A 23102-nucleotide genomic window follows, 5' to 3' on the forward strand; every position below is an offset into this window, starting at 1 on the left:
CTGTGTGCCTCCAAGCTTTCTACACCCATATAACTCCTTTCTCTGCATTGTTTGTATGGGCAACAGAGGATGAATAGACATTCTGACCTTTGAACCCTCAGAGAGGGAAAGGTCAGAGAAAGGGGCTTCGAGAGTCCAAGCCTGTGTTTACAAATGTGTAAAAACAGAGACCACTGCTCAGAGACCACTGCTCTGGTGTCCACTTACGATGTGCGACCAGCCTGATCTCACAGCTTCCCTCATGCCCGCTGCCACCAATCACAGATAATCTCACCAGACAAGTTAACCAATCAGATTTCCAGCACAGCAACAAATCGTTTTTTTTCCCCTCTTAGACTCCTCAAAGGCTGGTGACGGTGTAGCTCAACAAAGGCACAAGGGAAATGTTTCTCCTCGACACAAAGAGTCTCTTTTTCCCCCCCTGTGAGGAGTATCTCTTCTGCACTGATGGGCAGCAACATCCAGGTCGCCGGAAAAGCGAAGCATCTCTGATCTCTAACGGTGGCAGGGGCAGCTGTGTTGGCTGGCATCAGGGCGCGTCAAGATCAAATCAGATCCTCTGCATGCAGGGACACAGATGTTGCGCACACAGAACCACGCACATATTCATTCATTGTAGGGACACACATACATATGTATACACACTCACACATATAAGTATATATCCACATTGAGACGCACATGCACACACAGACACATTGAAAAAACACTACACACTTGCTTGAACATCTTAAGCATTGTATTGCTTGTTTTGATGATGTGTCTTTGGCTCTAAATCACCCATTTCATACTCAACGTCACTCACGTCACACAAACCAGCACGGGATATAAATTGCGAATTTGGAGCTCTGAAGCTTTTCTTACCTTCTTGCTTTGTTGAATGTCAAATTCAAGGATGAATTTCTGTTTCAACTGTGCATTACCCTACATTTCTCATTTGTTTCATTCAATTATTTCAGTTCAGCCACCCCCAGCCACCGCAGCACTTTGGTGTTTTTGTCTGCTTTTGTGAGTGCATTCATCCATGGCGAATCACATGTTGATTTCATTCCAACCTGAAGAGAAAAGAAAAGAATAGGGAGGCATCAGATGCTGAGAGAGAAAAATAAGACAGTGGTTACAGTGCATCTACCTCTAAACAATTCCCCCACCATATCAAACCGCGGCGAAGGAAATCACTTCCACAACACACCTGAATGCAAACCTGCGTAGCAGGCCTTGAAGTGAACCAATCCAGCTGGGTTCCTTTCTTTCAGTTGCGTTCTGACGGGGCTTTGTTTTTGAGGACCGTATGCTCTCACGAATCATGTTCTCACGGTGCAAAGCCAGAGGTTCTGTGATAGTGGTGCCTTGCTTTGAATATGGAACATACCGTTTTGAGATCACTGATCCCCTCCATGCAACATTTCAGAGATTTGAGGTAATGTGTCATTAAATCATTCATAAAAAGAACAAAATACACAACACAACAACAAACAGCTGTTTTGCTCTCCACCTGCTAGGCTTTGGCTGGCTGATGGAAGGCAGTTTGGGTCATATCACCACAGGCCTCGGTCTGTCACCCAGCGACTGAAAGCCATTATGCCAGCATGTAAAAGGCACTCTCTTGAGTTCATCATCTCTAGTGGCTATTGTTAAACTCTCAGTTTGACTCTTGATAGAAGAGGCCATCTTTCTTTAGTACCATCGTTATTTTCATTTAATTTCAGGGGACTTAACATTGTCCCGGCTTATCTTATACAGTTGTCCTTAAAATTTTGTGGGGAAAAACAGGTTCCATCTGTCCATGTTCAGGACACTGGTCAGAGAAACACTCTGCCACAAACCTAAGACAGAGCAGGTTAATAGAAGAGGTTAGAGAACATTCCGGACTGTGTTTAACAAAGAAAAAAAAGCTCTGGCTCTCTCTGAGTCAAACCCTTTCTGGTGTCCCCGCTAATGAACGGCACTAATTGATTGAAACACTGGTGGGAGGTGTGGTGTGTCTGTGGGCAGGGGAGGCGAGGGGAATGGGAGGCGAGGGGAATGGGGGGCGGGGGGTGGCACTTTCCTGGAGCTGCTCCAGAGTGATGGGAGTTGAGTGAATAGTGGAGAAAAAAAACACAAGAAAAGACCAAACACTAACTGAGAGAAAAAGAGAAAGAGACAGATACACAGAAAGAGAGAGAAAAGAGAGAAGAGAGAGGGTAAGAAGAGAGAGAGAGAAGTGTGCGGATGTGTGTGTGTGTGAGAGAGAGAGAAAGAGAGAGAGAGAGAGAGAGAGAGAGCAAGAGAGAAAGGGAACAGACAAACTTAAAACATTATGTAAAATAGCGCACCAAAGCTGCATACAAACACAGTGCAGGTATAATTGTAATGTACACATTTAAAATACATATGCCATTTCTACAAAGCCAACAGCAGTTGAAATATAGTTTGTCATTAGTATATAAAAACAGTAACTGATTAGTACATGGATAAAGAACGGGGTTGTGTATGTTGGTCAAAGCTACATAAAGGTCACATGAATGAAAAAAACTGGGCTAACAAAAGATAGTAAAGATGCTTGTTATGAAAATTAAACACTTGATAAATGATTTCATCTATACGGACATAGTGAGTGCGAAGAATACATAAACATATACTATATCAGAATTTGCTTGAAACTAGATGATTTGGTGTGTGTTTTTTCACAAAAAAGGTTGACTTTATCTTAAGGCTAAACCAGTTCACTAGACAAGCTAGGTACCAAAATTCTACATGACTTGACATGAATTTCCCCAACATATTCATTACCTAACTCCCAAATCGCCTCAAAGAAATATGAGGACATTTTACATTCAGGAAGCGCTCCTCTTCCTTTGCGTTTCTCCACCCTGGTATCGCTCATGACAAGCTGGCTTTATTTTGATTGATGGATGGTATTTGACCAGGCTGTGGTAGGGCAATCCTGGCTACCAACAGCACTGGGTCTGCCTAAAGGACAAAGGATAGTCTGGGCATGCTGGAGACTATGCAGGGGCTTGGTCAGTAGCCTACTTATTTAATGAAATGGGAATCTGGCCATGAGATTTTTGTCTGTATCAATTTAGTGTGTATGTGTAGTTTGTGGAAATATACTGGAACATCTTGGTGTCTGGTTGCAATGCATATTTTTTCCACCCATGCTGTTGTCTTGGACTTGTGTACCACGCGTCATTGTTACTTTCCCTGTATTGATTGTTGACAATAATTATCTTGAAGGCTGCAACATGTGACCTGGCCTTGACACACACGTGTGTCTATGCTGGATACTGAACTCAAAATATTTAATTAAGTCCACCCTTGGATTTCTCTATCTGAGATTACATGTTTTTCTCTTTGAACGTAAGCGTTTTGGAGACGGACCAGAAAATTCCCACTTCATACTTGCTTAATTTGGTTGTCCTATTTTGCTTTTTCTAATCACATATCATTATAGATATATGTATACATATATAGATATATACACATAGATACACTATAGCCACCAATTCAGTGTTTTGGGTCTAACAAACTAGCAAAATATTGAAACGAAACAAAGACCCATTGTCTGTATATTTGTCTTCGTCCTTTAATTGGAAATGTGAGGATTTTGTAGAGGCACTAAAGTGCACATAACTCTCCTGCCATGTTTTAAAAGACACAGTGATCTGTGTTACCACTGGACGTCTAGTTACCTACTGTCACTCAATTCCATGTCCTGGTCACTGGCATGGTCTCTTCCACAGTGACCTCCACACCAGCCTTGCTTGACAGGTACTGCAGCCTTTTCTGTGACAACCAGCCTGCCTTCTGGATCAGCACTTCAGATAACTGTCCCCAGAAGCAGCAATAGGCTTAACAGTATTGCATTTCTTGTCATCCGATTTCTGCCATTTGTGGCCTATCTCATCAGAAGTCCAATTAGAGGTGATTGTGTGACATTGAATAGTAGTATAACATGGTGTATGCAGTTTCAGGCTATTTGAAATGGATGATTTAATATGAATTATGGCTCTTTTAATAGAGAAATGTCCCTGTAGCAACACACAATTATCTCTATGCATGCAGTTTGTGAGAAATACGTGAAATATGGCATAGGACTATGCTTCATGTCTCGTTAAAATAGAGGTGATCAGTGCTACATTAAACTTTTGATGCTGGGAACTGGTTTGGAGGAAAATGCCACTCTGATGCTCCACCGCTATCCACACGAGAACCTGTGTTTATGCCAAGTCACATCTGCACAATACCACAACAGAAGTTGTAAAAAAAACGTAACCTAATTAAAAAATAGTAATTTCTCTTACTGTTTCTGTACCCGCAACTGCCCATTGCTTAAACCTCTGCAGACTCATGCCATCCTAATTGTTAAGTTTCAAGATTCGTTTTGATGAATGACAAAAAACTCAACTAATATGTATTTTTAAGACAGTAAGTAAAGAGGACATATCTGTTTGTAGATCTGTTATGATTTACTGCGCATTTACTTAAGAATTGTATCTCCCAACCCTGTAGGATCCTAATCGGTAAGGTAAGCGTGAAGGTATTTTGTTTGATTGTTAATAAATAATTAATAGTTTGAATGAATACCTTAATACGTTCATTTAAAATGATTGGGTTTTATTGGACTGTTGTATTATTTTATTTAGTATTGCAAATATGCACAACTCATACTTGTCAAACGTAAGTGTAGGGTATTCTATCAATACTAGCCGCATAGAATGAGCAGCCACAAATTTCTGGAAATTTCAAGCGCGTTAAAAAGATTGTTTTGCCTGGTTTGCAATTATTTTACAGATGTCCCAAAAACGAACATGTGCACAGAGTAAGAAATCTAGGAGACCTCTTGAGGAATCTGTCCACATGCCTTTGCCGTGAACTTTCTCAAGATTTTATTTATGAACACTTGTGGACTGTGATCAGTTGATTTGTTAAGCGTGCTTAATTGAGACAAAGCATACCATTCCAATGCAGCCTACAATGGCGTATTAAGAAATAGTGTTGCCTGACTACCGTTAGCTTGAAGCAGTTACTCAGTAATCATACAAATTATTTTATCTTCAATTTTATTCAAAAAGCGACAATGTAATAGACAAGAAGAAATGTTCATATACAATATCCATTATTAACATAAACCACATAGTTCCAGATAACAGCCAATAAACTTACTTTATACATTTTTACATCTAAACCCATATTTTAAAAACATTTCATTACCAATACTATTTTAACATCGACCATTTGTAAAAAATATTTCCCGCAGCACACTACCAATAGACTATGACGTTAGATGAATCATATGCCGTGGAAATGCCAAAGTGCAAATTGAACAAATTGTGGTTAAGAACCTTGAAAAAGCAATTATGTTCAAAAAAACGCGACAGTTCGCCATGTACTAACGAAATATACTATTGGAGGCAAAAGACGCATTTTCCATATTTCGTTTGCCGTGGATGTGGGAGTAGGCCTAGGCCACTCTTTAATAACTCAACAGGTCTTTATCGAATGTCTAGCTCGCGTTTTAAAGTGCAGTTCCAATTAGGGCATAAGACAGTATCAGACGTTCAGATGTTTCTTTCAGATCCAAAAGTTTTAAAGCGTTCGTTTGAACTAATTCAAAATGTGTTGTATAAATCAAAATCTGCAAGGATGGAACAATACAATTTGGCTCATTTTGAGAAATAGAAAACTCAGTCACTGCAATTTTTGGATCTCTTGGTCTCATAAATATATTTACATTAATCTGTACATGTACAAAAAGCCTAGTAACATGTCTGACAGGTAGTGAGCGCAGAGTGTCAATCAGTATTTTTGCTGGACTCTTGGTCGCTTTGATCGTCTGTGAAGCAAACATCAACATCACTGTCATTGTCGCTCTTTTGCTCTGGGTCTTCGTACATGCCATCTATCTTATCCTCGTTTTTTTTTATGGTTTGTCCAGGGTGCCTTGATTTGACGTGTCGCTCCAAATCCCTCCTGCGCACCAAAACCTTCCCGCAGAACTCGCACCTGTATGGCGTGTTCCCCTCGGCGTGCAGTCGGATGTGCTTATTCAGATTGCTGGGGTCACCGAAAGGACGGAAGCACACTTTGCACTTCAGCGGTTTGTAACCCGTGTGAGTCCTCATGTGTATTTTCAGACCGTATTTCCGTGAGTACAGTTTACCACAGTACAGGCACAAGTGCCCCTTTTTGGGCTTCCCGGTGCCAGTGTTGGCTGCTGGCATGGACTCGAGCCTTGCCCGGTTCTTCTCCACAGCTATCTCAGACAGCTGTTGTGTGTGCATGGCTATCTCCCTGTCAATATTAGTGATTGAGCTCAGATCAGGGTTTAGTCCCGGCGCGCCAAAGTAGGAAACTGTCTCCGGGTACTTCAGGAGATTGCTGAAGTGAAACTTAAATGGGTAGTATGGTGAGCTATACAGCAACTCGCCGTTGTACACGGTGAAGGGCATCAGTGGGATGTTACAGTCTCCATTGTAAGGTTTTACCCCTTCAAACTGCGGCAAGGAAAAACGCTCAAAATGGAACCCAGAAGAGATCTGAGCGTAGCGCGAGGGCGAAAGCCCCGAGTGCATGCGACCATCCACGTGCTTGAAAGCAGAGGACTCCTCAAAGTGCGGCAGCAAGGGAAAGCCCCGAATAGTGTTGGCGCAGGGCACTACGGGGGACGTGGAGTCTATGGGGTGGACGCACTTGGAGGGGTGACCTCCAGATACCGGTTCGTTCAGTGAACGCGTCGACTTCATTCCCCCCAAAAGCTTATTGAACCCAATGCCGTTTGGTTTTCCCGTGGACTCCTCTCTAGACACTTCCGTTGGAGTAATCTTAGACAGTCCCATGGGTTTAAATGCTGAGCGCACTCCAGGGTGAAACCCCATGTTGCTCAATACTGCAGAAGTTCCGCTCAGGCCAAGGAGATGACTGTGGTTTCTGGCCGAGGCCACGCTCATATCAAGAGCCCTGTCCTGTTCCTCCGGTGTAGACTTCTTTGATATTCCCGCCTTGTTGAGGAAGGGAGAGGAAGACATGTTTCGCTTGACAGAGTCTGAGATGGAGGTGTTGTGACAGTTCCTGGGCGAGGATGAGGTGTTGGGAATGTCTCCTGATTTGGGTGACCTGCTAAGGTTTTCAGATCCCCTTGCTTGCTCGTTGTTTACAAATCCTCTGCCGTTGCTCAGAGCGCAGTGGAAATGAACGTGGGCTTTGAGTGTGTTTGGGTATTTGAAGATTCTCCAGCAGTACCAGCAGATGTAGCGCTCCTCCCCTGAAAACATAAAATACAATAAGTAAATATACAGGGACCCCATATAATTTATTTAAACATCACTGGCCTTGGAGTTACACTTGACACATTTAATGAAGCGACCGTTAGCTATAACCCACTTCATTTTACGCTGGCATGACACTGGTTGAACAATCTAGGGTCAATTATATTGATGTAATGATTTTGTAATCCCTCCCTGGCTGTTTATTACAGAGCAAACGCCGGCGCAATCTGGCGCTCCCAAAGCAGTAAAATGAATAGAGACTTTCTCTGTGCTCTTTCCCGTGGAAGTGACAGCAGCTGTGGCTTGAAATCGCAAGTCGCGAAAGACAATGAGGCCGGCCCATCTGTTGACGCTCGAGAAAAGAGGAGCGTATGTCAAGGAGCGCACGGTGTATTGGTCGCAGAGCAGCGCACACAGAGGGTGCGTCACAAATCAGGGCAATATACATCCCACATAAAAGTTAGTATTCATTAGACAACAAAAGCTTATGTAGCCAGCTAATTTACCGTAGAGCACCTTTTCTGAAATGTATTTGCTCCCGAATGCATGAATATTAATGACGGGGTGACATTTGTTAACCTCCCCCCTCCTCACGCTGAATCACTACCACTGGCCACAATGGATATTGCGGTGAGGTAATGATTGTTGTCTAGTTTAAAATTCATATGGACGGGGCTGTCATTAGATGGAGCGCAGCGCAAAACAAACAAAAGTACGCCACATAAAGACAAAATCTATTCCATCCTCAGACCTCCGTGGACCCTCTGTCAGCCTAACTGCCACAATATTCAATTAACATAAACAATCATTAGTGGGCCTCTTTTGCTTGATTACAAATAACAATCATCATCCTTAAATTATAATCGGATTTAGATGGGATTTTGTTGCTGGTGTCACTTAGATTGTGCCCTGCATCAAAGTAATGAAGTGGCGTGGCATCAGTCTACTCGAAGTCTATTCGATTTTTTACAGTTTGGCGTGCTACTACTGCTTTTATAATTTTTGCACAATTAGATGCAGCATTTATTTAGAACTGGTGCAATCATTGAAAAAAAAGTAATGGATAATGAATCTTTATAGTATAGCATTTTATAGTATAGCACTTTATATTATATGCATAACAGAAGCATTTGTCTTATGTATCGAAAAACCCATTCAGTACCAAGCCATTCAGTACCAACATGTGGCCAATGTGAAGATAGCCTAGTTATCTGCCTAAATGAAATCCCCATGAGCGCACGTAAATTGACCCAAATTAATTCATGTAAATACTTTCAATGAAACTATCGATAGACTTTGCGTTTTGTCAGCCTGGGAACCCGTCCTATGTAACAGGCGAGAGAACCAATTATTTTTATTTGATAAATGTGTACAATAATAACAATTGTAATAAATCCACCGTAAATCAATCCATTCCTATTTGAAATAAGGCTAATGTTAAATAAAGAGTTTTTCTTTAATTAAAATGCGGGCATTTTCTGCAGCCTTCACTTCCCATCAGTCTGGCTAGGCGCCAGATCCATTAGAGATGTAATAGTAGCAGTTTGATGGGCTTACCTTTCTCGTCGTGTGTTGGAGTAGCAGTCGTGGGAATATCAAACCACTGAGCAAGTGCGTTTGAGTACCACACACTTAATTCTTCTCCTGTCTGGATTTCTCTCACCACTCGATAGAAAATCTTTTGTGAGGCGAGAAAAAAAAAGAATGAGATTAATGTTTGTAGTGGCATTATAGGACTGTAGCCGTCCTTCAATGAAATAATGCAAATGCCATTCTCTGTACGTTTCCTTGGAAGTCATATGTCGTACCTGGCCTCCAGGTAAATCTGAAACGGCCTCAAGATTTTGCTCTTGGCTGTTTCTGGCTGCACGGATGAGGCCAATCCAGTCCGGAAGCGGGCTGCCCGATTCGTCCACGAAATCCCCTCTTACCAAGCGAATCTACAAATATAAACAAGAGAAAAGGACAACATTAGTTCAACCACATTTGTTTTTATGACTTCCACTGATAAAAGTATCAATTTAAGTGTTAAAGAAACACTGGTCTTTGGTTGAAAGCTCAGAATTTCCTCATGTTTCATCTTTGTTGGATAGTGACATTCAGGTTTGTTTTCTTTTTCTCTATTTTCATATTCTACTGTTCCACTCCCGCTACAATTTCACTCACAGTTTGTAGGTGTTTTAGTATTTATTGAAAGTCCCCAGTTGTTCATTGAAATATACATAGAGGTGTCTGTAACAAAAGCGTGGTTAATGCGTATTTTTTCGGTCTATTAAACAGCGGTGATCATTTCCAAGGCGAAGTGCCATATAATTGAGTTGATATGAGAAACGAATTTGAGGAGTGTCAAAGCGTTTCTAAACTGTTCAAGCAAATTAAAGATTAAAGCGTGACGTTTGACACGGAGATTGCACCTGATGATCGCACGAGGCCTGGGGCGCTACATTTAGCCGCATCAATCACAGGCGCAGACAGCAAAAAGAGCACGAGCCTATTTATAGGATTTATCAAACCATGAAAAACATATATTTTTAGACATTGAAGCAAAAAAAAATCACAATTTGATCGGATTGTACGTTTTTCCCAAAAATAGTAGTCTAAATAAAATAATAGCCTACGTATAATGCAGGCTATTATAAATAACACATAGACTAGTATTTACAAATGAAATAGGCTTTGATCAAATTATTATAATTTTTCACTTCTTATTCTTAATACAATGTATGTTTTGGTGAGTTGTTTTATTTTTAATTGGCGTTTTTTTCTTTTAGTAGCTGGAGGCTATATTCTTTCTGAGGCATCTTTCTGTGGCCGCATTACATTAAAATGAAATGGTAGGCTGGAGTTAGGAGCCTGTGAAATGTGATGGACCCGGGGCATGAAATCTTCCGCCGCAGCTCGTCCCATTAAGGCGGATAAGTAGAGGCGCAGACTGACAAGTTGTCCTGCTAATATTGCTCAATTATTCCCAAGACGACAGCGCCAACCAATTAATAACCAAATGCGCGATTACTCATGACAAGTCTGCATCAGGATTTTAAGGAAGTTGCCCCTTATTTTTACCTGTCCAGAACTGTAAGCAATTGATGGAGCTATTATTTTATAAGCCAATCTAAATGTAATATAGGCCTAGGCATATTCCTAATATTGTTATTATTGTTATTATTAGTATTATTATTAGTAGTATTAGTATTATTATTAGTGTAGTTTTTGCATCATTACTGAGCCTTGAAACAATAATAAATAAAAAAAGGAATAGAGAGGCAGTGAAGACAAAAATCAGCAAAGAAAAATGGACAAAAGGAGGAAGAGGTCAAAAATATTCTAAATACTATAAAAAATATATATCCTGAGTACTGTGAAAATATTGAGCACAAGGCTTGCGTTATCAAAGAAAATTACCTAAGTTGACAACTGCTCGTTGCAGAGTATGCATACTTAACAATTTTGCGTTTTAAGTTATTGAAATTAGTCTGCATGCCTGCATATTTTGCACTGAACCAAAATGTGTAGTGTGAAAGACAATGTCAAGGCTTCACAATGTATGTGAGGGGACGAAAAGTTTCAATATTCTCCTACTGAAAACTCGATATAGGGCATTTAAAATGTGCCTACCTTTTTCTTAAGTCCAACTTCTTTGCGGTCCGACACGTACTTCCCTAGCTTGAAAAGGCCCGGCACTGGTCCTATCCGAAGGCCGGCCGGGATGGTGCAGTCAGCAATCACGCTAATTGTGGGTGTCCGGGTCGCCTGCATTGCTGGCTCTGCGTGTAGTCGGATCAGAACCAAGGCGACCAAGCAAGGGGACTGATTGAGACAAGCAGAGACTAGGAGATGAGGCCAGGCTAATCTCCGCCTGCGAAGTGACGCGCTGGCGCATCTGATCCGGCTTTTCTAATGGAGGAGAGCAAGGTGCCCCCACGGCACATTAACGCGCAAGGGCGAGCAGTGCGCGCGCGGCTGTGAGAGAGTTGCGCTCTCTCAGCAGCTGTGTGGAAACTCCGCGAGATGGTCACATGGAGACTTTCCCTCACCCTCGCGCATAATGAAGAGGTCCAAACGGCCCAGAGACAATAGGCCAGGCGACCTTCCCATCCCCAAAATCCAATTTGTCAAGGGCAGAGAAAAGAGAGCGCGGAATCAAAGGTCTGGCCCGACCATTAATCCTCAGCATGTGGCTTTGTCCGTCCGGCAGTTCCGATATTTTCAGTGACAAATCCACTGTATAATTTCTCCATAAATTCAGCCCCCTTTCATTGTTCCTATAGAACCCGGCTTTTGGAAATCAGTGACTACTTTAAATCTACTTGGCTGCATCCTTTTAAGTTTAATATACTTCAAAGCTCTTTATTCTCTCTCTTGGCTGCATTGTGTGTCCCGGATTGAACAAAAGAGGCAGGAATGTTTGGTAGACTTGTTAACTTCTATTGACTCCCGGCGTGTGCCGGGCTGGGATCGGGCAGGTACTCAACGGGAGAAACACCAGAAAAACAGCAACAGCTTTCAAAACAACCACCATCTTATCATTTCACACTTGTAGTTTTCCTTATCATGGGTTTGACTCGCAAGATGGTTTTGCTCAATGGCAAACCCATAATCATGACAACTTGTGTGGTAAAGGAATTTTGAGTATGCCCACGATATTGATGTATATCCTAGATAGATACAGAGATAGATAGAAAGACAGATAGAAAGATAGATAGATAGATAGATAGATAGATAGATAGAAGTATTTATTTATTTATTTACTCTTTTGGCTTTGGTCGAGGTGCTGGATTAATCAAAACTTTAGGACATTAGGTGGCAACTTTGGTTAGCAGTAATACATGTCTGGACCTACATGTTTCAAGAATATACATTTTAAGATGTATACATGTTGTGTCACATTTTGTCTGTTTGTTGCTTATTTTGTGTTTAAATAAAGAATTCTTAATGGGAAGAATTGGCCCTGTTTATTGAGAGTATCTCTTTCTGGTCCTAGAATGGCTAAAGGTCCACATCTATTGAACGCCAGGGTAAAAGCGCCAGTCACTTTATGGCTTTAAGATTTTAAAACTTAGTTTGACCTCTTTGATCTCAGGGCTGAAAGCTTCAACAGAGAAGACAGGGAGCTCAACAAGAAGCAGTGGGCGATAAATCCATGCTATGAACATGTCTTGCTAACCTCTGCCCCGACGACTTTGCGATGACAGTCCGCTGTAATTGGAGATTCAGAGGTGGGATCTCTTTTTGCGCAAAGGTACCCCACTGTTTCACCCCTTCAACCATCTCTTCGCGCCTCTTAACGAGTCAAAGAGCGTGAACGACACGCGAGCCATTTTTTCAATAGGCGCATGCAGAGGCCGGCTGTGCGGAGGGTTATTTATTAATGTTGCCATTTGTGACTGGTTCCCATCCACCCCAGAATAGCGGGCCCTGCCTCCGCGACGCTCACACCAGCCAGCGCGATTCTTATTCTTGTCTTGTGGCTCAAAAGTTGAAGTTCTCCAAGTGAAATAAATTGCCCGAAAAGGGAATGGGACATTTTCTTTCCTGTTTTCTTAGAGCTAGGGGGAAAAGCGAGGGGACCAATGCGCTCAGTGAAGCACGGTGAACTGTCAAAGCCTCAGTGTTGAAAGTGAAAGCAGTGTTCGAAGCAAATGAGATGGAAAATTAAATGAAATTAAATAGCTTGAACGGTGGCATTGTCCTCTCCCCTTTTTAAAAAAGACACATTAATTACATGGTCGAAGCTTTATATGAGAACAATATTGTGGGCTCTATCAGAGCATTCCAGCACACTTTTTATGGACTTCTCCGTCTCCGCAACTGAGAGAATAGGTCTGGTGAAGGATCGTTTCTAGAGCTAAGAGAACATTTGGCTTGGGCCATTTCACTCTCACTGCGGCTCAGCTTTACAATCCGAGCTTAATGTGGGGTTTTGATTTAACAGGTTGCTATAATGAGCCATGAATGTAGAGGAACAACAAGTCTGTAAAGCGTAGCTGTTGCGTCGAGCAATGTCCCACCAGGGACCCCATTCATGCCTCCAAACGGCCTCGCAGTGCCAAGGGTTCCCTCACTTCATGAAGATGCATCTGTGGCCCCCACAATACCTCTGAAGGATCCCAAAGCTCCCAGGAAAACACATTTTTTACGCGAACCATAAACCTTTTGCAAGAGCTCTTCCAAATCTTTGTTCGTCTCACAATGAAGTGCTCCTTTTCTCGAGATGTCTCATATCTCAGAATGTAATACGTGTTTGTAAAGGTTATTTACAGTGAATAGGATGCATACAAATGTTTTTTATTATAACAATTTTGTATTTACATATTTTTACATATTTTCTTTGACAACCATTGAGAGTACAGTGAGATGTCCAATACATTTTTACCAAAATATAAGCTAATGGATACTTTCACGAAAACTCCAAGAAAATGTCTCTTAAGAACACCCAATAAAATATTTGTAACCAGATAATGTACTTTTGATCCCAAATCATTGCCTTTCTCCACAACCGGATTAAAAGTCATAACCATATGTTTCTTTCATTCAAATGCCATGGTGTGTGAATGTGTGTGGTTTATAGCCTAATGCGCTTTACCTTGGCTGTCGACGGGAAAGTGCAAGCTTCTGAAAAAATCCCGACCAGCTGCGCGGCAGATAGGGGATGCGGGTGGGACATTACGGATGCATTTGTATAGTAATTATGCTTGTATGGGAGTCCCACCAGATGACACGATTGGGATTTTAACCCAGACTAATATTCAAAATCGCATTAGAAAGTGTCGAAATAAGTGGCAACTGATTCGACGCTGTTCATGCGTGCTCTCATTTTTAAATGCCCTCTCAAGAAAGGAACCGCTTCGTCTCACTATTCAAAGCCCGAACAAAGTTAGCACTGCCTTTTGAACTGAATTTCCCTAACTTAAACCCCACTTGTCTCGGCTGAAAAGGCGCGCATAATAGGGTGTAAACTCGACTGAATTGAAATGTTTCGGTGTACCTTATAAATTCATACCTTTTCTCACTCCAACGCCTAAGAATGAGCTCTCAGTCTAGGCGATTCTCTCTGCTGTCCAACGCATTTAGCGCAAGGTCTATTTGTGAAGTTCATTTCTAGGCAAATGTATTCAGAGGGGTATCGGAATGAATAGCGATGTGTGTCAGCCGGGCCTAATTGGTATTAAGGCACTTAAACCATATGCAGAGACTGACAGAAATTCTCAGGTTTTCTGTGCAGACTAACTACTGGCCCTTTAGATGATTCCTCTGAACGATGGGAAACGCTCTGCAAGTTTTTTCTTTTTTTTTTGGTGGTGGGGGGAGGAGGAGGGGGGGTGTTAGGTCATTATTTATTCTATTTGTTTTTTTTATTCTCTACCAAAAGGGGTCCCTGAATAGCCACGGCTGAAGAATAGTTGAATACTGACACAAGGCATACATTTGTTGAGGAGCTTAAGGACCCGTCGTTAGTGCTATTTCTGTGTTGTTTATGAGTTATGTCCTTCGTCTATGTAGCTAATAGACGTCTATGTTCTTTTTAAAAGAAACTTCGATTTCACCACCTCCCTACTACTGTGAACATACCTGATTCCAGCAAGTCAGAACAAAATGCTTCTGAACATTTGATTGTTTAGGTGTGAATTTGTGCTATATTTGGAGGAAAACGGCTTGTAAAAGAAAACGGATTTTCTTTTTGTGTCCTCAAAAGCAATCATGTCTGGTTGAATGGTAAAAACATGGTTGAATCAATTGATTGAATCAATTCAAACTACTAAATCAATAGAAAATGGTGTGTTCCGTATGACCTTTATCATTACCAACAAAGGTAAATGAAAGTGAAATGATTCCAGAACACAGAAATTAGATTCCAAAATGATGCGCTCCTCGGAGCTTTCTATTGACTTCTGTTGGAGGACCTGACCTTGAGGAGCGCTACCAGCTGGGAGCAACGAATTCAGGACAAAACTGGCAAATGTAATTTTTTTATGACTGTACAGAAATGAACTTCATCCCTTCTGCTTTGATTTCCCCCAGAATTTCTAAATGATTTCACCCGTTTAAAAAGAACAAGCTCATTGCTTTTAAAAGTTATTGCAATATTGGGTGTTTCATCAATGCCTGTTTCCTCTTTATTTCCTTGATAAATAAGGTAAGCAACAAGGAAAATATTAAGACGCCAAATTGCTTGACAGGAGTGCGGATAGCTCCCGACAGGAGAAGGCGTGGAAAGGTCTCCCGCCTGGGTTACTCTAATGCCTATTAATTATATTGATAATGTGCTCTACGAATGTATTGGCCAACGTCCTTCTCGATAGAGCCGATTTGGTGAATTAAGGGTCGAGAGCGCATTATGTGACTGGGAACATGCAAACTAATGATATGAATCAATGGCAATCAGTGCTGAGAGACGACCTTGCTGTTCCTCATTAGAGTCAGGGATTGACAGTTCTAGGTTTTGATAATCTCCGGTGGGTCGCCGCTAAGAAACAAGATAGTCCTGAGCTGGCTAATTGAGCTCGAGTATCGGGTGGGATGAGCTTGTGGAAATGATGACCTGAAGACAAAGGCCATCTATTGATGAACTTGTGAGACGTCTGCATGCTCCTCCGTCATTTGCGGTAATGGTCATATTAAAGTAATATCACTCAAAATGGATTGAGATGCAGGCATCCACATAACATCCAAGTCAAACAAATTCGCATGATAAGCCTTTGCCCGCAGAAGCTTTTTTGTCCGCATTGGTTGTTTATTGGTAGGCTAATTCATTTGTATTATAGAAATAAGAGAATGTGGATACAAATAAAGCGTATTATTATTATTATTATTATTGGTAGTATTTGTTTTTAAAGTAATTATTATTTTTAAATTGATAATTATTATTCCGATTTAATTAACCATTTTAATCATATTTTAATACACCATATTATACAACAATATCACAGAGTTTTAGATGCCTATTTTAATGAATTGGCATTTGTTTATTTTATGAAAAGAAGTGCTTCTCCAACAACCTTGCATGGAAAGAAAGAAAACAAATATAATAATACAATACTATTAGATCTATTCCTATTGCTCTGAAATAGTTACAATAAGTACACTTTTACTAACAAATACCACATTTGACGTTTCAGGGTGGTACTTTCTCACACCTTTGCAATCCTCCCACCTTTTTAGATCTCACCGTTGATGACAATAGTTTACTGGAAATTTCTATTGCAGATTTGTAGAATTATGATGAATGTTAGACATCTCATACAGTGAATTAGCTTAACTGATGGTCAGATATGCCATACATGCATTGTTTCAGTTGGTATATTTTCATTGGTAGTCCAGTCTTTTTGTGCTCCAGTAATTTGTTGTCCCACTAAAAAGTGGTTTCATTATGGAAACACATTACATTTCAGCCACGACTTGTGAAATTATCATGAGAGCCTGTCATTTTTTATAGACCCTGCCAACATCAGTCAGGGACTCTAAAGACACACACACACACACACACACACACACACACACACACACACACACACACACACACACACACACACACACACACACACACACACACACACACAAACACACACAAACACACACACACACACTTTGTATGCACACACAAAAATACCCTTACATAGACACGCACATACACATGACTGTAAGCCTTTCAGCAATTCATGACAACTGCTGTCAAATGCTATCTATTCCTCCATGCTCAGATTCTCTGCCTCTCTTTCTAACCCCTGGCGTATTCTCTCCACATATCTGAATCATTCTCATATGCCTCTCCTCCTGACAGCCACCCCAAAAGGACATCACCCTGATCTGAAATCAATTGAACCTCTTCTGCCTGCAGTTGTACCTGTGTCATGGCAGCTTCACATAGTGTTGGAACTTGCTCTGATGTTTACATTTTAAATCAAGTGACCAGGCAAAGAGTTTAGGCCATAATGACAGAGTCATGGTCGTATTGCATTAGGGTGTGTTTGGTGTTTCTGCACATTGCCTTCTCAAGATGAAATCTCAAGATAAAACTTGGACTAGAGAGTGTAAAGACAATTTGCAACCAATGCAATATACCTGCCCCAAACACTATTGACGACAGAGACATTCATCTCTCTCGTGGCTCAGTGTTTTAACCTTACAGGACTGTAAATTACTACAGCCTCACAGCCCTTCCACACACCCCTCCTCCCCCATCTCTCCTCTCCTCTCCCCTCTTCTCCTCTCCCATCCTCTCATCTCCTCTCCCCTCCTCTTCTCTCCTCTCCACCATTCCCCTCCACCTCTCCCCTCAGCTCTGCATGGTTGCGGGTGCTCGGGGTGTTTGGCATGTTCCAGGGCGGTCCGATCACTCCCGATCAGCAGTGGCAAGACGGGCTGAGGATGTGGATGGAATGGGGACGTGGAACGCCTGTGTGCCTTCACTTTGCGGCACCGGAGCGCTGGCATGATGACTGCGGCTTCCCCTGTGGGTGGCGAGGATGTGTCAAGGTGACAGACTCTGCCTCAGGTAGCTCTGTCTCTCCTTCTGTCTCTTTCTCTCTCTTACTGGAGCTCTCGCTCTGTCTCTCTGTCTCTCCCTCTCACTTGTTCAGGTTATTTTCTCTCTCCCCTCTTTCTACTCATTCCATTGTTTCTTTCAACGCTGTTTTCTTATTAGGCATCCTCCTATACTTGTTCAACATGTAACCTCTCACTAATGGAGACATTTTTAACAAAAAAGAAATCCAGAGAGAGAGAGAGAGAAAGAGAGAGAGGGAACAGAGAGAGAAAGAGAGAGAGAGAAAGAGAGAGAAGAAGAGAAAGAGAAAGAGAGAGAGAGAAAGAGAGAGAGAGAGGAAGATAATGATACAATGCCAATGGAGACATAAGACACAAGATGAAATATATGTAATACATATATGATATATATATGATAAATATATGTAATAAATATATGATATATATATGTTTCTAAATGTTTTATGCATACCCTTTATTTGTATTACAATAGCTATTATACTTATCAGCAGTTGATGCTTGCAGTTGATGAATAAGGCCCAATAAAACCACATTTACCCTTTACTACATTCCTTTGACTCTCATGTTATTATTGTCTTCTTGAATATAATTATACAAGCCACTTTTGCCTCAATGTTTTTAGTTAGAAATATACAAAAACATCAAGGCATGTCAGACTACATAAAAGAGTCCAAGACTCCCAAGAAAACCCATGATAAACCAATCCCAACCACTACAATGAACCACAGGACCAGAGAAATGGATGCTGAGAGCTTTTATTTAATTGCAAGGAAGCAGTAGTAAGGCACATGATGGCTTTAAAAACCTTCACAGCAAGCTTTGAACCCACAGAGAGAGAGAGAAGCATTTTGCAAATGTAGACATCTCCATGGTGTTGTGCCAAGGTCAAAGGTCAGAGCCCAGACCCAGGGCCACCAGTGTGAGGTCAAGGGTGAGTGGGCAGGGCAGGTCCCCCCTCTCACTCTATTCCTCTTCCTCATCGGCAGCTCCTTCAATGATGTAGCTCCTCTCCTGTGTGTCACTCTCGAGGGTGTCGTCCTCGTTTTTAACTGTTCTGAGTGAAGGCAGAAGGAATCAAAATATGAAAAACTGAGTTAAATATTTCAATGGATTACAAAACATAAAGAATTAAGTATGTTATCAGCACACCCCATGATTTGAATCCCTTGAGATATGCTGTACACCATGTGTTTAAATTGAGTTCACAGTGAGTGTGTGATTGGCGTTTGATGCTCCTTGTTACCTAATAAGCACGGTCTTCCTCTCAGTCATCTCCACGGCCTGCTCCTCGGAGTAGGTGGCGATGGTCTGGCCATGGGCGCCATTTCCCAGACCGGCTCCAAGTCTACCATTGGCAGCTCCACCGTTTCCGGCGCCGAGACCACCTGCCCCCATTCCCATTTGGGCGGCCATTCCAGCACCCATTCCTGTTCCTGCCCCCATTCCGGCCACTCCGGCTCCAGCTCCAGCACCATATCCAGCTCCAGCTCCAGCACCATATCCAGCTCCAGCTCCAGCTCCAGCACCATATCCAGCTCCAGCTCCGGAACCTAGTCCACCCGCCATTCCAGCACTCATTCCAGCTCCGAGACCCATAGCTCCGCTCGCCCCAGCACCGATGGCCCTCGTGCCCATCACCCCCTGCACCATACTGGTGATGCGGATGTCCTCGCCCTCAATCAGCTTCCTGTACGAGAAAGACACCGCAACATTGTTGGGCTCCATGGTGAAATATAATTTGTGTGGATGTGTGTATTGAATGAAACACCTCACTTACCTGTATGTAGTGATCTCAATCTCCAGGCTCATCTTAACATTCAGCAAGTCCTGGTATTCCATGAGAAGCTGTGCGATTCTCCCCTTTGTGGTTTTCAGCTCCAACTGAAGAGCTTCGATCCTGGCCTAAATGGCGTATATACATTGATACATCTTTGCAATAATACATTATGTCCCCTGACAGTATTTTGTAGGCAAAAAATGAAACGTGCTTATCTAATCATCTCAGCTATTTAAACTGTAAAACGGACTCACCTGGAGAGCCTCCAGCTCTTTCTTGTGTCTCTCTTGAGCTGCAAGAATCTGAGCCTCCAGACCATCGTTTTTGGTCTTCAGACCATCCATGTCCCTCTCTTTGCCTTGAATCTGTGGATATAGAAGTGCTATTCAACGCTATTTTCTGTGAACCTCTTGTTATTAGTATGTTTTTAAATAGTTTGAGACATGCTGAAACGCAAGAGCAAAGGCAAACCTACATCTTTCTTAGCGGATGCAAGCTCCTCTCGTGCACCACGCACTTTATCCACATGTTTTGTGGTTTTATTGTTTAAATCTTCGAATTTTGAATTATACCACGAGTCCATTTCCTAAGGAGGGCAAAAACACATTTCAAGTAAATAGATGTTGATGTATATCAAATTAGGTCTGAATTATTGATGTTCTGTAAGGGGCCTTTTTTATGTGGTAGGCTACCTGAAGATTCTTTGCCGCGATGACGTCATATTCCTGCTGAATCTGCTTAAGAGCAGACGCGATGTCGGGGAGGGCGAAGGCGTCTCCGGCGGTGGCATGAGCAGAATAGATTTGTTTCATCAGTTCCTCGATTTCCTGAGGGAATTTTATCATTTCACATCATTTATCAACTGCAAAATTGTGGCTTGATCTATCTTGGTGACTGGTGATAATGAATAAATAAACGTAGGCTACCTGTCCTTGAATCCTCTTCAGGAACTCAATTTCGGCCTCCAGGTTCTCAAGTTGTTTTTCCAGAGCAATGCGCGAGGAGGTGGCTGCGTCAACATCCTGTATGCACACGGTTAAAAGTAAGCCATTCCATAGTGGTCGACATATCAACAGCATTCATCTTAATCATTAATCTTAAAACTGCGAGTCTAACCGGACGGAAAAGCTCGATGTCCATCTCGGCCTTCCTCCTCAGTTCCACAGCTTCCTCATATTTGACCTTCATCATCTCCAGCTGTCCAGCCGTGGCGTCTTTGGCAGCAAGAGCCAGGTCCTTAAAATGGAAGAAAAATTACGAGATCATCAGTAGTTGGAGCACACTATTTGTAGCAATAGATTTATGACTAGTTACCAATTTGGTATGTGTCTGTGAAGAGATTTAATTTAAACACCGGCAAAATAAGTAAGCCGTGGCCTAGAACAAGTGTCTGACACTGCTGTCAGTATAGGGTCGGTTGATAATCCGATGCGTATTTGTTCGAGCGGGCATAGGCCTACTAAGAAAGTATTTATGTAAGTGAATCAGACAAACCCGCTGCTTTCTCATTTGATCGGCAAGCCTCCCGAGCTCTTTGAGCTGCTCCTCATACAGCATGCGCAGGCCCGTGGGCTTCAGGAATCGGTTCTGGAGGCCCTCGATTTCTGCCTCCAGCAGCTTATTCTGCTGCTCCAGTGACCGAACCTTTGGGGACAGGAGGACACATAAATTATGGCCCCTGTGTGCGAGCGCTACATGCTCGAATATGCTCGATGCCCAAAGAAGTGCAAGTAATGCGCTGCTCCGTCTTCCCAGCCAGAAGGCGCATTTAGACACAGCCAGTCTGTGCCGCACACTCAAGCGGAAACAAATCAGACAAATTCTGTCAAAGACGGGCCTAGAAAACATGAGTCGATTCCAGGAGAATCAAATAGGCTATGAATTAGTAGCTGAATTTAAGTATTTGTGAGTATGGGTCTTTGGGGGCTCTGTCTGGTTCCAAGAGTATCCCGAATCTCAATATTCAAGAGGGTGAGGTGGGGGGAGCTTACATTAATAACAAATGTAGTGTAAAAGAAAGCAAGGGTGGAATCGACTTGCCTTCTCGATGTATGCAGCCAGCCTGTCGTTCAGCACGACCATCTCCTTGCGCTCGCTGGTGCGAGTGCTGAGGAATTCTTGATTCTCGACGGAAGCAGCTTCCAGATCTACCGCATCTCCTCCCGTACAAACGGTGCCCATGCTTGCGCCGCTACAGTTCAACAATTTTGCATTTGAGTGAATTCGTTATCAAAGCATGATATGACTGAATATGTATCGAAATGTGAGAAGTGTGGCTGAACCTTCCATTTAATTGTATCCCTTAATATCGACCATTCTATTTTTATCACTGACAAATGTTTGAATGTATGTGTGATTTATTAGACTCATATATTGTGGACAGTCTGCTGTTAATCTAATGGCATCTCGCTGCGCTACTGGGGAATGCACATGGTGAAAGCTGCAAAGCGAGTGGAAAGTTAATTTAAGAATCAGGGGGATTTGAGTTGTCCCAGGCAGTCATTGACTGGCTTTCATAAACAATTTTAGTTATAAGCTATAATTGATAATTCATTTTTAGTTTGAGAACATAATGCCTCTACTGTAGTCTTGCTTACAATTCATGTCATGATGTGAAAAAAAACATTGCCTCTAGATATATATTTTTTTAATTACATGGACAGTATAAAGATGTAACTTTATACTGCTTTGTTGCTAGTCAGGCCATTAACAAATAAAACATGTTAAAAAGACTGACACTGTGGCTTGTACTTCTCACCTCAGATTGATCTGTGTGTTTGGATATAGTTTATATGTTTTTTGCTGATATTAATATTAAATTCTGCTTTAAAAATGGAACCCTCTGCTCTGACCTAACAAAGCACATTAGCCCTGCATGTAGAACAGCATTATGGCAAACTAAATGGGCAAGAAAATGTACCTATCCGCCAGTTTTCCTACAGAGCCCTGCAGTCCTCACACACACTATTTGGGCTGACATCAGTAGGGACTTAGATCTGCGACCTCTAGATGACCCCTCTCATCCTGAGGTACCCCGTGCTATCCCCCTGGGCGGAGCTTACCTCCCCATCAGGGGCTTGCGGGAGGTGGAGGCTGTCCTGCGTCCCATCGCCATGCCGTTGCCAGCTGTGGCCACGGCCGACCGGGAGTAGCTGGCAGCACGCTGCTGCCGGGGGTCCTGGCGGGATGGTGACGGGCTAGACACCCTCACCTGGAGGGATGTGGAGCTGCATTCTTCAAAATGCCGACGGTACGACGAAATCCTTTCTGGGCTGCGGCTCATCTTCGCTGTGTGCTGGGGCTCTGAATCTCTCTCAGACGTTGCTCTTTCTCTCGGCCTCTCTTCTCTGGGAGCTGGAGGAGGTGGTTTGGATGTGGAGAGCTGGGCTGAGAAGTGCTGCTCCTTGGCTCTCTCCTCACCCTTCTTATACTCGAAAGCCCAGCCCTAAACATGAGCCAGCACCTCTGGAATGTCGAACCTCCACACCACACAGTGCCCGACCCGCCGTGGAGCCTTCTGCCAGGGGCCCGCCAGGAGATTGATGGGCTGAAAGACTTTGAGGCAGCCA

The 23102-nt window shown here is 42.5% G+C and overlaps 2 protein-coding genes across 2 annotated transcripts; both read right to left on the bottom strand.

Moving 5' to 3' along the window:
• Positions 1 to 5039: 5039 nt before the first annotated feature.
• On the bottom strand, positions 5040 to 11108 carry prdm13 (PR domain containing 13). Its single transcript, XM_012824553.3, has 4 exons — positions 10869 to 11108; positions 9062 to 9193; positions 8811 to 8931; positions 5040 to 7249 (listed from the first exon to the last, which is right to left on the bottom strand). Exons 1-4 carry the CDS (start codon positions 11007 to 11009, stop codon positions 5781 to 5783), a joined length of 1863 nt encoding a protein of 620 aa, XP_012680007.1. The 5' UTR covers positions 11010 to 11108; the 3' UTR covers positions 5040 to 5780.
• Positions 11109 to 18719: 7611 nt separating this feature from the next.
• zgc:172323 (uncharacterized protein LOC564165 homolog) lies at positions 18720 to 22816 on the bottom strand. Its single transcript, XM_031576915.1, has 12 exons — positions 22596 to 22816; positions 21574 to 21724; positions 21028 to 21177; positions 20650 to 20769; positions 20460 to 20555; positions 20226 to 20360; positions 20009 to 20119; positions 19788 to 19898; positions 19534 to 19658; positions 19373 to 19443; positions 19000 to 19339; positions 18720 to 18810 (listed from the first exon to the last, which is right to left on the bottom strand). The coding sequence occupies exons 1-12, from the start codon at positions 22814 to 22816 to the stop codon at positions 18720 to 18722; spliced, it is 1722 nt and encodes a 573-aa protein (XP_031432775.1).
• Between the last annotated feature and the right edge of the window lie 286 nt (positions 22817 to 23102).

Source organism: Clupea harengus, chromosome 11, assembly GCF_900700415.2.
Source record: "Clupea harengus chromosome 11, Ch_v2.0.2, whole genome shotgun sequence".
Lineage (NCBI taxonomy): Eukaryota > Metazoa > Chordata > Actinopteri > Clupeiformes > Clupeidae > Clupea > Clupea harengus.